The sequence below is a fragment of the Etheostoma spectabile genome, chromosome 5, assembly GCF_008692095.1.
Source record: "Etheostoma spectabile isolate EspeVRDwgs_2016 chromosome 5, UIUC_Espe_1.0, whole genome shotgun sequence".
Taxonomy (NCBI): domain Eukaryota; kingdom Metazoa; phylum Chordata; class Actinopteri; order Perciformes; family Percidae; genus Etheostoma; species Etheostoma spectabile.
Window position 1 is genome coordinate 5,400,794 of NC_045737.1, and position 14,400 is coordinate 5,415,193.

At 38.9% G+C, this 14,400-nt stretch overlaps 1 protein-coding gene across 4 annotated transcripts in view; it reads right to left on the reverse strand.

The window, feature by feature from the left end:
* rasef (RAS and EF-hand domain containing) overlaps positions 1–14,143 on the reverse strand; it is a 16,581-nt gene extending 2,438 nt beyond the window's left edge. For 2 of the 4 annotated variants that reach the window (XM_032515079.1, XM_032515080.1), the window contains exons 1-14: positions 13,504–14,143; positions 9,651–9,797; positions 8,748–8,838; positions 6,827–6,922; positions 6,099–6,176; positions 5,856–5,971; positions 4,553–4,621; positions 4,347–4,413; positions 3,831–3,916; positions 2,385–2,697; positions 2,083–2,223; positions 1,547–1,697; positions 1,151–1,232; positions 825–939 (exon numbers count right to left, since the gene is read on the reverse strand). In XM_032515079.1, the coding sequence (XP_032370970.1) occupies positions 825–939; positions 1,151–1,232; positions 1,547–1,697; positions 2,083–2,223; positions 2,385–2,697; positions 3,831–3,916; positions 4,347–4,413; positions 4,553–4,621; positions 5,856–5,971; positions 6,099–6,176; positions 6,827–6,922; positions 8,748–8,838; positions 9,651–9,797; positions 13,504–13,802 (1,851 nt within the window). In that variant the 5' untranslated portion in view covers positions 13,803–14,143. The remainder of the gene's footprint in view (positions 1–824; positions 940–1,150; positions 1,233–1,546; positions 1,698–2,082; positions 2,224–2,384; positions 2,698–3,830; positions 3,917–4,346; positions 4,414–4,552; positions 4,622–5,855; positions 5,972–6,098; positions 6,177–6,826; positions 6,923–8,747; positions 8,839–9,650; positions 9,798–13,503) is intronic. The other 2 variants (XM_032515081.1, XM_032515082.1) reach the window with 1 other exon arrangement.
* Between the last annotated feature and the right edge of the window lie 257 nt (positions 14,144–14,400).

The following is a 14,400-nucleotide window of genomic DNA, read 5'->3' on the forward strand; positions in this document are numbered from 1 at the left end:
GACTCTGTAACATTTTTTTGTGTAAAAAATGCCTTGGTTACCTTGTTTCAAGCCATTCTAGCGTGGTATAGATAGCCTATAGGAAGACTCAGCTCGATTTGTGCCAGTTCTTATTAATATTCAATGAGCTAAGCTGCTTGACTCTGATTGACTAACAGCTATCCAATGAGAGCCTTGCTATCAGCTTCCTTTACCCAGCACAACTGGACAAGCTCAGGAATAGTAATGAGCTCAGGCAACATGACGTCAGACTGACCAGCTTTTGTAATTGGCCTAATTTCTCTTCTTATTTCTTTTCACTGACAGAGGAGGTAGCAGTTCATTTTCACATTCACGACCTCACACAAACTCATAATGACCTAACATATTACAAACAACACAAGTAAAAACGGTTATATGTGGCAGGGCACCTTTAAAGACTATAGTATTGGTTTGACATCAAGTACCACACTGTGTACATAGTGCATTATATGACACAGCACACAACATGCACCTACAGCATGCAAAAATCAAAAGTCACAGCAATGTCAACATGCCCAAAGTATAACAACAGAACACAATCTAAACAATCTACATACCACACTTACATATCTGCTGCATGTAAAAGAGAGAACAAGATCACTTAGTTTGATATTCAAATGAACATGTGCAGCACATTTGCTTAAAACCCCATGTAATGAAACAAATGCTGCCAATACAAATTGCAATTCCAGAAGAATGGATAGATTTCATCTTCACTCTGTTCTGCCGAAGTCCGGAACTTTTTTGCTAAATACAAACAGTGTCAGTCAGCAGGTCTTTAGCAGAGGAGCGCAGCGCATTACCTCGATCATGTCCACCCACTCTCGAACGTTAAGAAAGCTCTTCTCACAGGTGACATCGTACAGCAGCAACACACCGTCTGCCCGGCGAAAATAAGACTTAGCAATGCTGCGGAACCTGAGAGGATGGGAGAAAATCAAGATACACACAAGCATACCTCATTTTACTTATTGGTTGTGATAGGCTAAATACAGCATGTTTGCTTAAGCCCTGTGTGTGTGTGTGTGTGTTAGTTTAACTTTGCTCTTAAAAACACATCTCTAAATGAAAAGTTCTAAACAACAAACATCTGATAAAACAATACAATTCTATTCACACCAACACACACCTCTCTTGTCCTGCAGTGTCCCATAGTTGTAGTGAAACGGGTTCTCCGTCTACGATTAGTGTCTTCATCTGGAAATCCACTCCTGAACACACAACAGAGACACAATCAACATGTCACACTACTAAGCTGGTAATGAAAGGAAAAAGATTTTTTTTTAAATAGTCGTGGCCTTGCTCAGTCACAGTGCTTGATCAGATTAACTAATTATTTTCTGTAGCTTTACTGTAGCTTTGACTTCACCATGTGCAGAAATGCAGCATTTATCAGTCAACTGCAAATTCTTGAGGAATAGTTTTTGCCTTAATTTGTCGGGTAAAGGAAGTGAGAACAAGACACTAAAGCTTGTTATTTTAACATAAGATTAACAGACAGTTGGATTTAGTTTCTCCAACTGACCCAGTGTAGCGCTGGAGTTTAATTTGAATTCGTTCTTGCAGAGGCGAAGCAGGAAGCTGGACTTTCCCACAGCAGCATCTCCAGCCAGCACGATCCTGTAGGCCTTCTCGGATATCACGTAGCCCAGGTCAGTGCGGTTCTGGTCCTCCTTCTGGAGAGGGGACAGAGTGGCAGAGTATTTACATTCTGCATATCTATTTCATGTTAAATATATGTTGTCCTGTATTTTGCAATAGCTGCTTTGTATCTCATCATCAGCTTAGTTCAGTGATGGAGAAGAGGGATTTATTGCAGGTCTAATTACAAGTCAGAAAATTAAAAAAAAAAATACATAAAACAAGCTCCAAAGCTACACTAGCAGCAGCAGGAGATTCTACAATTGTACAAATTGTACATTTTGAAATTATGGTAGCTCTGGACAAAATGTATGTATGTTACCAAAATCATCATAACAATAATATAAAAAAAGGGAGAAGGTCTCTATCTCCCTTTATTTTGAATCCCTCTCTCCTTCCTCTCGTCCGTTTCTCTCATACCTGCACACTGATGGCGCTGAGGGCTTTCCGTATAGTTGGGGCTGGGGGTTTGGTCTCACTAATGGGTTCAGATGGCTTCCAGTCCAAAACTGAGCTGCTGTCCGACCCAAATGCTGATTCACTGCCCTGAGTCTCTGCTGGCTGTGAAGCAGACATTGTAACATTAATACAAACATCTGACACAGAACACACGTGTTATCACTATAACTTCTTTACAACATCACAACCTGAGACTTGTTAAAAGAAAATATTGCATTGCTGCAGTATCGATGGGCATGCACACGTGTCTCTTATTGTCTCACTTCAGTGTCAGAGTTTTCCCCCATCAAACTATCGTTGTTGTCATCCTCCCTTTTCTTCTCCTTCTCTTCCTCATCTTCTTGACCTCTGACCTCCTGTTCTGGGTCGTAGCCTCTGTGTGAACCTCTGAGTGTCGACAGGCCGCTGTCCACGTAGATCTCAGGCAGACTGTCCTCCTCGCACTCGCTGCTGTGTCTGCGCCTCAGGCCTGGGTCACACATGGCCAGGGCCAGAGTGTCACAACTGGGCCGGCGGCTGTACAGGGGGAAATCATCCATGTGTTGGCCGAACCTAGGGAAGAGTTCAGGAAATGATCTATGACATAAAACACAAGGTAGAGCTGAATTACAAAGAGCCCTATCCCTAATGTATCCAGCCACTCAGATAGCTTTGTTTTCATTTGCCTGAGTTTTAAAATATTTGTCTCTGAGAATTCTGCTTTGGTCCCAAAAAAATGACGGAAAACACCATTGGACCAGAGCCATCAACATTCTTCCTACTCTTCAGTGGTCCAGCACCTTTCGCCTCCATGGATTTGAGGTGGATGTGTTAATGTTAGAATGGCCTGTGCGTAATTATTTAAGTCTGCAAAGGATCTGTATCAATCACACAGTGTGTGTAGACTGTGTGTAGTGTGCATAATCACAGTACAGTTCACTGTGTATGTGTACATGTATAAGCTGTTTTTTTTATAATAATGCCTTTATCTTGTTTTTCTACATTTGAAGGTAAAGTGTAACATTACCAGTGCATCTGTACTCTTACCAGTAAATGTACAAAGTATGTGAATGGCATAATGTAATACTTATACTAATGCTAAAACACTTTGCAGGAGTTTTTTCTTTCTTTGTGGCCATGACAGGGATACTTGTTTCACTTCAACATAAAATATCATGTTGATGTCAAAAAGTGTATGTAATTTATATCCTACTTCTTTATCACATTGAGAAAAAAAAACCTTTGTCCCTAAACACCATAGAATCACATGGTTCAACTTCTCAGCTCATGAGCTTGGACAGAACCTTAAATTAAATATCTCTCAGCACAGTCAAAATTGACTTTCATACTGTGTAAATGAACAACAATATGTTCTAGGAGAAACAAGCCTTCAGTCCCTTTTTCATTTGCTGGAGATGCAAATGATTAAAACCTGATGAACATGGTCTGAAATACATTTCCTGCAGCTGCTAACCAGTTAATTATTCTAAATCTACTGTTAAACCTTAAACTGTACTAGATGCAACTCAAAATAATAGGTTTTACACTTGTAAATTTGACTTGGTTCTAAAAGGAACAATTAAAATGCTTTAGGAAAGTAAGCTAATATAATATATGGCTCATACTGAAAGAGTAGCATTCACACACTGGTCCAGATGGCATGGTGATATCTGAACAGATATAAATTTAGTCTAGAGGATTCTTAAGACGTCATTGTTTGCAGGTCTTACCTGTCCATTAGTGCATAGGGTGATGTGTAGCAGATGCTTTTACTTCTGCTTCTGTTTATTTCTCCTGGTGATCCACCGTTGCTAGACTGTAACACACAACAAGTGAAAATAAACTCTGAATGATACTGCCAAACATGTCACAGTCATGTGTACAGGTCTAAGCATCGGAATACCATAAATCCATAATGCATCTCCAAATATACAGCAGAGAGAGCTGCAGTAAACCTGATTAATCAAATCAAATGCTGAGGCCTATTAGAGTGCAATTCAACTTTGATGACCTGCAACAAAACTAAAAAAGATTTAAACTCAGTTCAAATCAACATAAGCCTAAATAAATCATATCAAATGAGCCAAAAGTGAAATGTATTTTTCTATATAATAGCATCAGAATGCAACGTTTATATGTCCACCAACCCAACAAACCCAATGAATGCAATACATCAGCCTCTTGCAACTTGGAAACTGAACTAGTTTTAAATTTGGATTATTTTTAGTTGAACTGTGTAGCTTTACCTTTGAGGTCCTCTCCAAGGCAGACCTCAGTCCATCGTTGCTGTCATGCAGCTTCCTGTTGGCTGTCCTATCAGCACAGAAAGGAAAAAAGTCATTATTATAATTCCTTATTTCCCCAATATATCTATTTTTCTTTCTTGACTCTAAGTAATATCTAAGTACAATAAGAACTCATTAGTTGGCGTGTACGATACTGTCTGACTTACTGCAGAATCTCAATCTGTCTCTCCAGGACTTCTCGCTCATCAGAAAAGTGTTTGATAAACTCTTCGTCTCTGCAAGAAAAACAAAAAACACAATTGTTTGTTATTATGAATATTAAACAAATGAACTACCAAAGTTATGAAAACCGGACTTAGTGCCAGTGGAAGTCTCTTTTTAGTGGACATCCTTGCACATTACCTCCACAAATTCCCTGACTTCCCTGAAAACTGAGATGAAATAAGATTGAAGATATAGCATGCCTCTGTATCCCAGTTAATGTCCGTAAAACCAGCACGTTTCTTTCACAGCAGATCAACTGATTTACTCAAACTTATTACACCTGATGATTATTATGATTATTACATTGTGAAGACCATAACTGAGACGGCCTGAGCCAAGGAGGCAGAGTATTTTTCCTGTTGCTTCTGTTGCTAAGTAACGCTTATGAAGAAGTTATTGTGTGTGTGAAGTCATTCCAGGATATCCTGTTTCAGCTGTGACAAAAAGAAACCCCCCCCCGGGAAGGAACGGACTGTGTGTCAGTCAGAGGCGGGCGTGGTCTCTGTCTCTTTCTGTCTCTGTCTGTCTCTGTCCCTTTGCAGCAAAACATCTCCACAGTGGGGTCGTTTGATAAGCAGATTGAGGACAGATTGATTATTTTAATTAATATTTTTTAGACATAGGTTTAAAATGTATGCAAGTTGGAGCATTTAGAGCCAATGGAGAACAAGGGTGCAAATGTTTAGATTAGATTAGATTAGATGATACTTTATTCATCCCACAGCGGGGAAATTCCCTTGTTACAGCAGCATTTTCTACAATGAAAGCAAAACAAACAAACAAGTAAACACACAAGAAAAACAGGCAAACAATAGACAATGTGCAGAAGGTCAGAAGGTTATTATTCTTAAGTTCACATAAATCTGCAAGTTAGATGAGAAAAGGATGGAGAAAACCTGTTCTGCAAAAAGAGTCTACACCGGAAGCAAAAAGTGTGTGTGCATGTAGAGAGAGGGAGTCTTATTATTCCTTTTTCCTTCTCTATAATGCAATGAATAAAAATGCATCCTCTTATGTAGGATCAGCACAGACAGAAATGCTGAGGCCTATTGAACTGCAACTCCACTTCAACATCTTGCAAAAAAACAAATCTGCAGAAAGGATTAACCTCAACTCCATGAATCAAGACAAATCCAATTAGCCTAAACGGATCTAAATAATGATACAAAAGAAATTAAAAAATATCAACACACAGCATACAGGACACAAAGGACACAAAACCAGACCAAACCCTAATAAATTCACCGTTCCGAGCTGATGCTTTGATCGGTTAGCTCCGTCTTTAGCGAGTCGATCTCACTGCGCAGACAGGCGACTTCGGTCTGAGACTTCATCAGCTCCTGTTTTAACCGCTGGTTCTCCTGCAGATAGGAGGAATATGAGTGTGTTATAAACTACAAAAAAGCAAAGAAAAGAAAAATGCCTTTGACACCTCCCACAAGATACAGTGAAAGAAAGCATGTTATAAATAAGTATATTGGGTCTCACCAGTGTTAGCGCATTGATCTTCTTCTTCAGAGCCAAGCTCTCGTCTTTCACAGTGATGTTCTTGTACTTCTCTTCTATCTGATGGACGAGTTCACATAGTAAGGATTAATGGTTTCTGACTAAAGGGTAGACCTAAGTCAGATTGCTCTCATGCTGTAGTTTTGGAAACTGCAAATACTGCACATGTACATACACACCATCATGTTAGAGTTTTAATCAGTAGAGTCCAGCTGACATTTGTGTTTTCATGAGGCCAAATTTTCCGCTGTTTATCAGAACCGTGGTTTTCCCAAACAGTACAGTACAGTTCAGTTTCAGGAGCCGTTTGTGTCACAAAAGGTCAAATCCTTCTCTCCGGCAGAGCACTCCTTGTAATGATGCCCAAGCCCTAATTTCATCCGGAGAGTAACAGTGCAACTTTTTTTTATTTTTTTTTTACTGTTTTTCTTTTAGAGTTTTATCTTACTGAAGTGATTTGTAGCCTAACATTTTGCATACTCATCTCCAATCTGATGTTTTATATTCATGCACTCATTAAATCACTCACTAAATAGTACATCATTATTACCGTGCACATATTGTCTACATGTTGTCCTACAGGCACAGCACTGCTAAGAACATACAGCAAGAGGGTTGTAAATTTAACTGCCAGAGTCTGTTTTGGCCTACTATGTTGATGGTGTGTTGTAGTGAAAATGAAGTGCAGTCAAACAGGTGAAAAGATTTACCATCTGCATCCTCTGGATTTTACACTGCAGCTCACACATTTCAGTTTCATAACTTCTCCGTAACTCACTCAGTGCAGCCTCAGTTTGCTTCTTCTCCTACACAAAGGCACAAAACACGAAACAGAACAAAAATGCAAATAATTACTTTCACTAAGACAAGAGTTTTTAAAAGTGTGTGGTGTGTGTTTGTGTGTGTGTGTGTGTGTGTGTGTGTGTGTGTGTGTGTTTTTGTTTGCTCTCTACATTCATGCATCTGGGACACCTTAATCTGTGACTATTTTAAGGCAGGTTTTAAACCAATGACGGAGCCTAGCTGTGGAATTGATATCAGCAACTGTCTATCTACAGTTTCCAAGAGCTCTCCTATAGGTGTCAGAACATGACTGGGTGCCCAAAACAAACAGCAGCTTCTGAGTTATCTGAGTCAGTGAAGTACACTTACATAAGTTTACACACACACACACACACACACACACACACACACACACACACACACACACACACACACACACACAGTGATAAGACACTGTTTATGTTCCCGCTCATGCTTTAAAGAAACATCAGGACTAAATATAAGGTCAAAGATTAAATCCATACAAGTAAATAAATAACAATTAAATAAATCAGGTGCTGAAGCCTGACCCAGCAGGCGATCTGTACTATTCTGTCACAGAGTCAGTTGTTTTCACTTTTCATTTTATGTCAAGGCAAGCTAAATATTGTTATCAAATCTTAGTATTTCACACACCACACTGTTTAAAATGTTTCACCAGATTCCAGGAAATATCTCCAGCTTTCATAAAACTCACAATCCACACAATTCTTGATGGAAAAAGATGGAAAACAAAGGCCAACAAGGTAATAAAAATAACCATAATTAAAGAATTCAAAAGCCCTTGTAGCAGTAATTTATGCCTGCTGACAATCACTGTTGACAATTGTCAGAAGCAGAGAAATCCACAAATCTATCCCTAAATTTGACTTATCTCATTGTGGCCAGTGACCATACGTGAACGCAAAAAATATCTGGAGCCTCAGTGGTGGCACGTCGGCCGACTTGAATCCCCAAGCATGCACCCTGATTCTTTATGGACTATTATTTTCGTCCACACATAACCCAACCTTATTATCACAAATGTATACAGCCTAGTCATTTCAAACACTGGCTCCAGCACCTCTATCTATCTACTGTTTTCTTTCTACGATCCACAGAGTTGTGAAATCCAGCTGATCAGCAGACATGACTGAGTATGGATGAGTAATCTGATATCCAGCCATGTACGCTTGTTTGACTTAAGGGAAGAGCTGAACAAACGCACCCTGCTTTCGCTTGTACTTACAAAAACTCCAGAGGAACAAACACATGAGCTAGGACTATTAAAACAAGATTCAACGTCATGTTTTTGTCTTTATCCCTTGTGTTGTCTTCCGGTCAAAATTGAAAATCAACACTTTTGTTGACGCTTTTTAACTGATGTTGTTAACTTTTTTATACGTAAAGTTCCTTTTTTTCAACCCTTTTTTCAATGTTTTTTTTTTACGTTTAACAATTCGTAACACTAACTTATTAGCTTTAGTTTCACAGTTATTTTTGGAATTTGTGTTCAATAAATCTCATTTATAGGAAATTACACCTAACGTTTGAGTTAGAAAAGCAGAAATTAGGAATTACTCAGACTAAAATTAAAGGAATTTATGTTGATGGATAATCACAGACTGGAATATATAAACTTTTATTCAATACTATTTCAAAAGCACTTTAATTTTTTAAAAATTAATAAAAGTAGAGATTTGTAGTTGCCAAGGAGCGTTGTGTGGAATCAATCATGTTATGTGAAAAGAACACTGATATAAGAACGGGTCAATTTGACCCAAGGACAACATGAGGGTTAAGTCAGTCTTATGTCTGAGTTTGTCCCACCTGCTCTTGTGCTTTTCTCTCAGCAGCATGAATGCGTTGGTCAATCTCATCATCCATTTCACTGAGCTGCATTGATGCTTGGTCCTGCACTCTGCAAAACAAGAACAGGATAATTTCACCATCCATTACCTACTTTATACTGACTTAACCTACTAATAAAAACTTACTCCAATCATCATGATGCTATAAAGATTGCTGAAAGCTGAAGCCACTACAAGACTCTCAAATTTCATTTTATAAATATCAGATAACTATCTGCCAAAGCCTTACTAATACGGATTTGATTGGATAGAATTGGTTTATGTGAAACATGGCTCAAGGCTTATGGCTTAAATTCTGGTAATAGAGATGCTGGTCTTTTACTCTGCTCGACACCAGTTTGATCAAGTATGTAACTCTCGACAACGCTATCACTTCTCAATGTTCTCAGTCTTGGTGTTGCATTTGAGCCTACCCTTTCTTTAAATCAGCACGTTAAAAAAACAGACTGTAGAGTTGACTTTATGGGGGAAATCCGTTTTCTGCAGGACAGCACAAAGATCAACAGGTAGATGAGCCAACATCGAGCAGTTATGCAGTGTTATCAGCCCTGTTATTACCTTTCAGTATACATAATATGTTATGATGTTTAAACACATTCACGCATTCTCATGTGTTGCAGTCCTACTGTCAAGGAGAACTTTTCTTGTCTACCCGTGTGTACCCCATCAAATGTTATTATGGTTACTTTAATAACAGCCTGTCTTTTAACAGTTTTAAACAAAAGAAGGAAAGCCATAATTATTGTAGAAAATATTAATTAAACAATCAATCTGTTTTAAATCAGTGTCAGATGAATATCTTCATTTCACTTAATTTGACGGACATATTGAGTGTTTGTATGCGTGTCTGTTTGTTTCCCACCGTTTGATGGCGAGGGCCAGGTTTTCCATCTCTGTGTTCTGCTGTTTGATCTCTTTGGTGAAGTTTGTGATGACTTTCTCAAACTGATTTATCAGTCTGGGCTCAGTCAGACTGATGTTCTGGTACAACATAGCTGCTTCTTCATTCCTAAAAAGAAAATCAGAATTTGAAGTCAGCTTTGTTCTGTATTACAGGCATGTGACACAGTATTGTTTTACCCAAACACAGGGGTCTTCAACATTTTTCAAGCCAATGACCCCTTCACTGAGAGAGACATGGATCTGGGACCCCCTGCTACATATATTGTGTAAAATTAAGTTGCATATTATACTGGGCTTACAGCAAAATGTGGGCTGCCTAAAGCCTTTATACCTTTGAAGTGTATAGAATACTGAGCTATTAACATCATGTTTGTTGGCATGATTTTATCAATCCTTAGGAATAGTTTCACTTTGCCAGACCTTCCTCCACAGCGCTGCGGAGGAAGGTCTGCCTTGTCCACACAGCATTCCTGGATTTGAGAGAAACGTGCTGTGGTTTATTGGCATTTCTTTAAACCAATCACAATCGTCATGAGCGGCGCCGGACAGAGCAACGGTGCCACTGCAAAATAGACTCGGAAAGGAACTTGTTTTGGTGGAAAGTGTACATTTAAAAGTTGTTTTAGTCATGTAGAGAGAGAGAGTCAATCAGTCATTGCCACGCCTTGTGGTTAATTGCTCCAGTTGCTACTCCTTTGTGTGAAACTGAAACCATTACATAATATCACCAATGCCTGAGGTCTCCTCAAAAAACATAATTCCCAAAATGATTAATTATTTCTTTAAAAACGTAAAAATAAAATATTTAACAAAATGGCAACCTTAAAGTATTTGGATGTTCCTGTGTATTGTTGTGCATTTCTAGTTTAGTAGATTGAGTTTTTTCAATTGCTCAAAAAGATGACTAAACAATTAATGAAAAAGTTGATAGTGGTCGGATTAGCTGGCGAACTTTCCATTTATGTTTCCACAGCGTACGGGCCCATGGAAGACAATATGCTGTATAACTTAACTCAATAACTAACTTTAAAGTTGAGTCAACAACCATTTCAACACAATGTTCAATACACAAAAGACGCCCAGCTAAAAATAGACCAAACAAATTACGTGATCGTGATTATTTTGATGCACACTTTGTTTTACTTTATTTGCCAGTGACACATAACGCAAAACTAAATTACAGCAAGCACCAGTGCTCCACTATAAAACGATACAGAAACCAGAAGGATGTGTTAATGTAAAACTTAATCACACAGTCTATGTTGTATTGAAGTCTTAAAAATGACACAGTGATAAAGTGTCCTGCGTCAGTGTGTTTGTGTGTGTTTGCCTTTAGACAGGGCGGACTGGTTGTAATGCTAAAGCATATAGACACTGCTGCTTGTCTGTCAATAACTCCCAGTGAAACAGCGCGCTGCAACATCATAAGTGTCCAACACAAACTCATCATAACAAAAAACACACAAGTACAGACAGTGAGCGTTGTACATAGAATCTGTTGAGATGTTGTAATTGATGTGTTCATGCCAGTTAAGGACAGTTCAGGATAGCTGTATAAGTCGTATAAAACATCCTTCCTCCCGAGAATAGCTTATTAAGATGTTAAGTACACAGAAAATGCTAATGTTTTGTTTGTGTTATTCATCACAGGATTATAGTCCTGATGTCAAAGAAATTGCACAGAAATAAGTCAAATGACCAAAATATTGCAAATAAACTTGCTCCCTATTCTGTTTTTCTCCCTGTGGAACCATGTTTTGTTTTTCTGTATTTGTTATTTTTATTTCTGTAACATATCTCCCCTGACTTCAACAAAAAACATACAGAATATAGAATATATGGATATTTAGCACTTATTTACATTAACACAATCAAAAGTCCAAAGCATAAGGAAACCATAATTCAGACTTCTGAAACGGAGGCATGATGAGGTGCTTTGGACTTTAAGACATTGTTTCCACGCAAATATTGTGTTAACAAGTGAATTTCTAAAAAGTAAATATTTCTGGAGCATTTATAAACTAAACGCAAGGAGGGAAGCAGAGGAGCTGTCTTGTGGTGCAATATTAGTCACTGTCTCAATCAGCTGAGAGATTCAAATATGGAAACCAAAACACACAACTCATTACATCCACATCAGTCAGCAAGAAAATTATGAATAGGATTGCAATTGATTTTTTTCTCTCGATGTCTCTATCTTGTAATCACATAAAATATTCTTTCATATCCTGAAGAACAGACACTTGTCTGAAGTGAGCTGTTTTCCAAATTTGTATCTCTCAGCTAATAGCTGTAACACTGACTGCAAGTGTTTGAAGATAAGTGAGTGTATTTAGCACACAACACCACTGTGAAAATCAATGTCCTGATGTAATAGCAGTCCCATGCCAGGCTTACACACACACACACACAAACACACATAGGGAGACACACTTAAACAGTGACAGGAATGGGTACCAGTTGAAGTTATTACATAATAATGCCAATTCAATGCCATGAGTACTGGTGCTCATATCAAAACCAGGAACTACGACCACAAACGTGTTCTGAAATGTTAAATGTTGTCTGAAATCAAGCAGGTGTGCAAGAACTTTGCCAAAAATTTGAGTAAACTAAAATAACCGCCTTGTGTTTGTAGGCCTCCAGCAACTAGTCAAGTTGTAGGTTACATCCATGACTGTCCAGACTCCTATACTATACAAAGTAAAGACTTTGAAGCAGTTAAAAAAAAAAAAAAAAAGTGTATTATTTAGTGAAACATGGATGCTTAACACACTTCTTCAACCTGGCGCAGCACAGAAGATCTACGCAATCACCACAATTTCAAGGTGGACAAGTCAACAATTTGGTATCTGACCAAATGTGAAATCCCCTTCTATGTCTGAGGTATGGCTCTGAATAATGGCCAGAAAAGGGTTTTTGTAGAACATTAGGATGTCACAGTGAAAATGACCTTACACCTTTTAAAATGTCACTACTTCATCAGTTTATCCTATTAGACATTTGTGTGAAATGTTGTCATAATTAGCGTATTCATTATTTGAGTTATGGACAAAAATGTGCTTTAAAAGTTAACAGTGACACTGACCTTTGACAACCAAAATCTAATCAGTTTATCTGCGAGTCCAAGTGGATGTTGTGAAGAGTTTCTCTCATGAGATATTGTGTTCACAATAATGGGATGGACATACAGTAAGTACATACTGATATACATATTTAATCAGTTTGGCTTTTTTAGTGTAACTTTCTGAACATTTGATATTGGAAAAATATTGTTATTATATTATTATACTTAAAATACTTACATTGATGTCAGCCATATCACCCAATTTTAATAATTCCCATAATACATTATGATTCAATTCAAGTGGAAGCTGTGTGGCAGCTCTCACCCTATCATTGGAAAAGATTTATTTATCTTTGGGTTCTAATGAGATGTCTAAAGGAAAATAGACACACTCAAAACAAAAATATAACACTCAAACACACTTACACCCAGTCAGTGTCACTGTTTTTCTGCATATTATTCAAACAACATGGCTGCAGTTGTATCTTTAGTGCATTGTACTGGAGCTGTTTTAAAAAAGCTCTACTAACCTGTTTTTTTTATTGATTTCTCTTTTAAAAGGCAAATGTGGGGATTTCCTGGTGGGGATTAGGCTATGTCTCACCATAACCTTTAAAGGCACACTGCGCTCACTGTTGAACACATTCATATCATCTAAAGAATTTCCATATTTTAAAGACATCCACCCATCCATCCGTAGCCTACCACCTCCCTGGCTGCCCAGCGGACAGGTGTGCGCTCTCACCTGGGGATGAACTTGGCCTGTTCGCCCAGCCTCCTCTCGAAGTTCTCCCAGGCGGTGGACACGTCTCCTCCGTACGAGTCCATGACCTCTCCGTAGCGGAAGCCGCTGATGAACTCCACCAGGGTGATGGTTCCGTCGTTGTCGACGTCCAGTCGGTTAAATATCCGGTCCCCCTCGGCCACGGACACCTGCAGTTCCGCACAGATGGTGAGGAACTCGTTTCTCTCGATACGCCCGGAGTTGTCCACGTCGTAGACGTGAAAGAGAGAGCGCAACCGGTCCTGCTCCTCTGCACTCATACCCCTGATGGAGGACTGTGGCTGGCTGGAAAAAAGAAGGCGTTTTACTAAATGAAGGGGATCTAGACGAGCCAAATCCAAATCCAGAAACCTTTAGTACTGTGAACGTTTTATTCTCAGGACACGGACACCCAAAGTAGCCTATTCCTCCCGACTTCCAGACTTGCGCGCTTTTAACCTAACATTTTGACAGCTGTTACGCATTTAAAAATAGTCCAAACGAGGTAATCCATTTTAAAGCATTAAACCGCTCAATAAATCAAAAGTTGAAGCTTCGGCCTCTGTGTTAATACTAAATAATGTCCCGGTTTGTTCCAGCCATCAGCCAGCTGAACGGACAGGAAAGCTGACTCAGGTGACGCGCCAGCCATCTGTGGCCTACCTGTGTTCAGTGCGCGCGCGCGTGCATGTGTGTTTGTGCAGTGCGTGCGTGCATGTGCGTGTCTGTGTGCGTGTGTGTGTGTGTGTGTATTCACGCTCCCCTCAACAATAAAGGAGATCTGGGCTTCAGGCCAAATGAAAGTGCTTTCATTGTCGAGAAAGGCTAATGGCTTGTAATGTAGTTGAATAAACTTTAGAAATTAAAGAACCAGAGTTT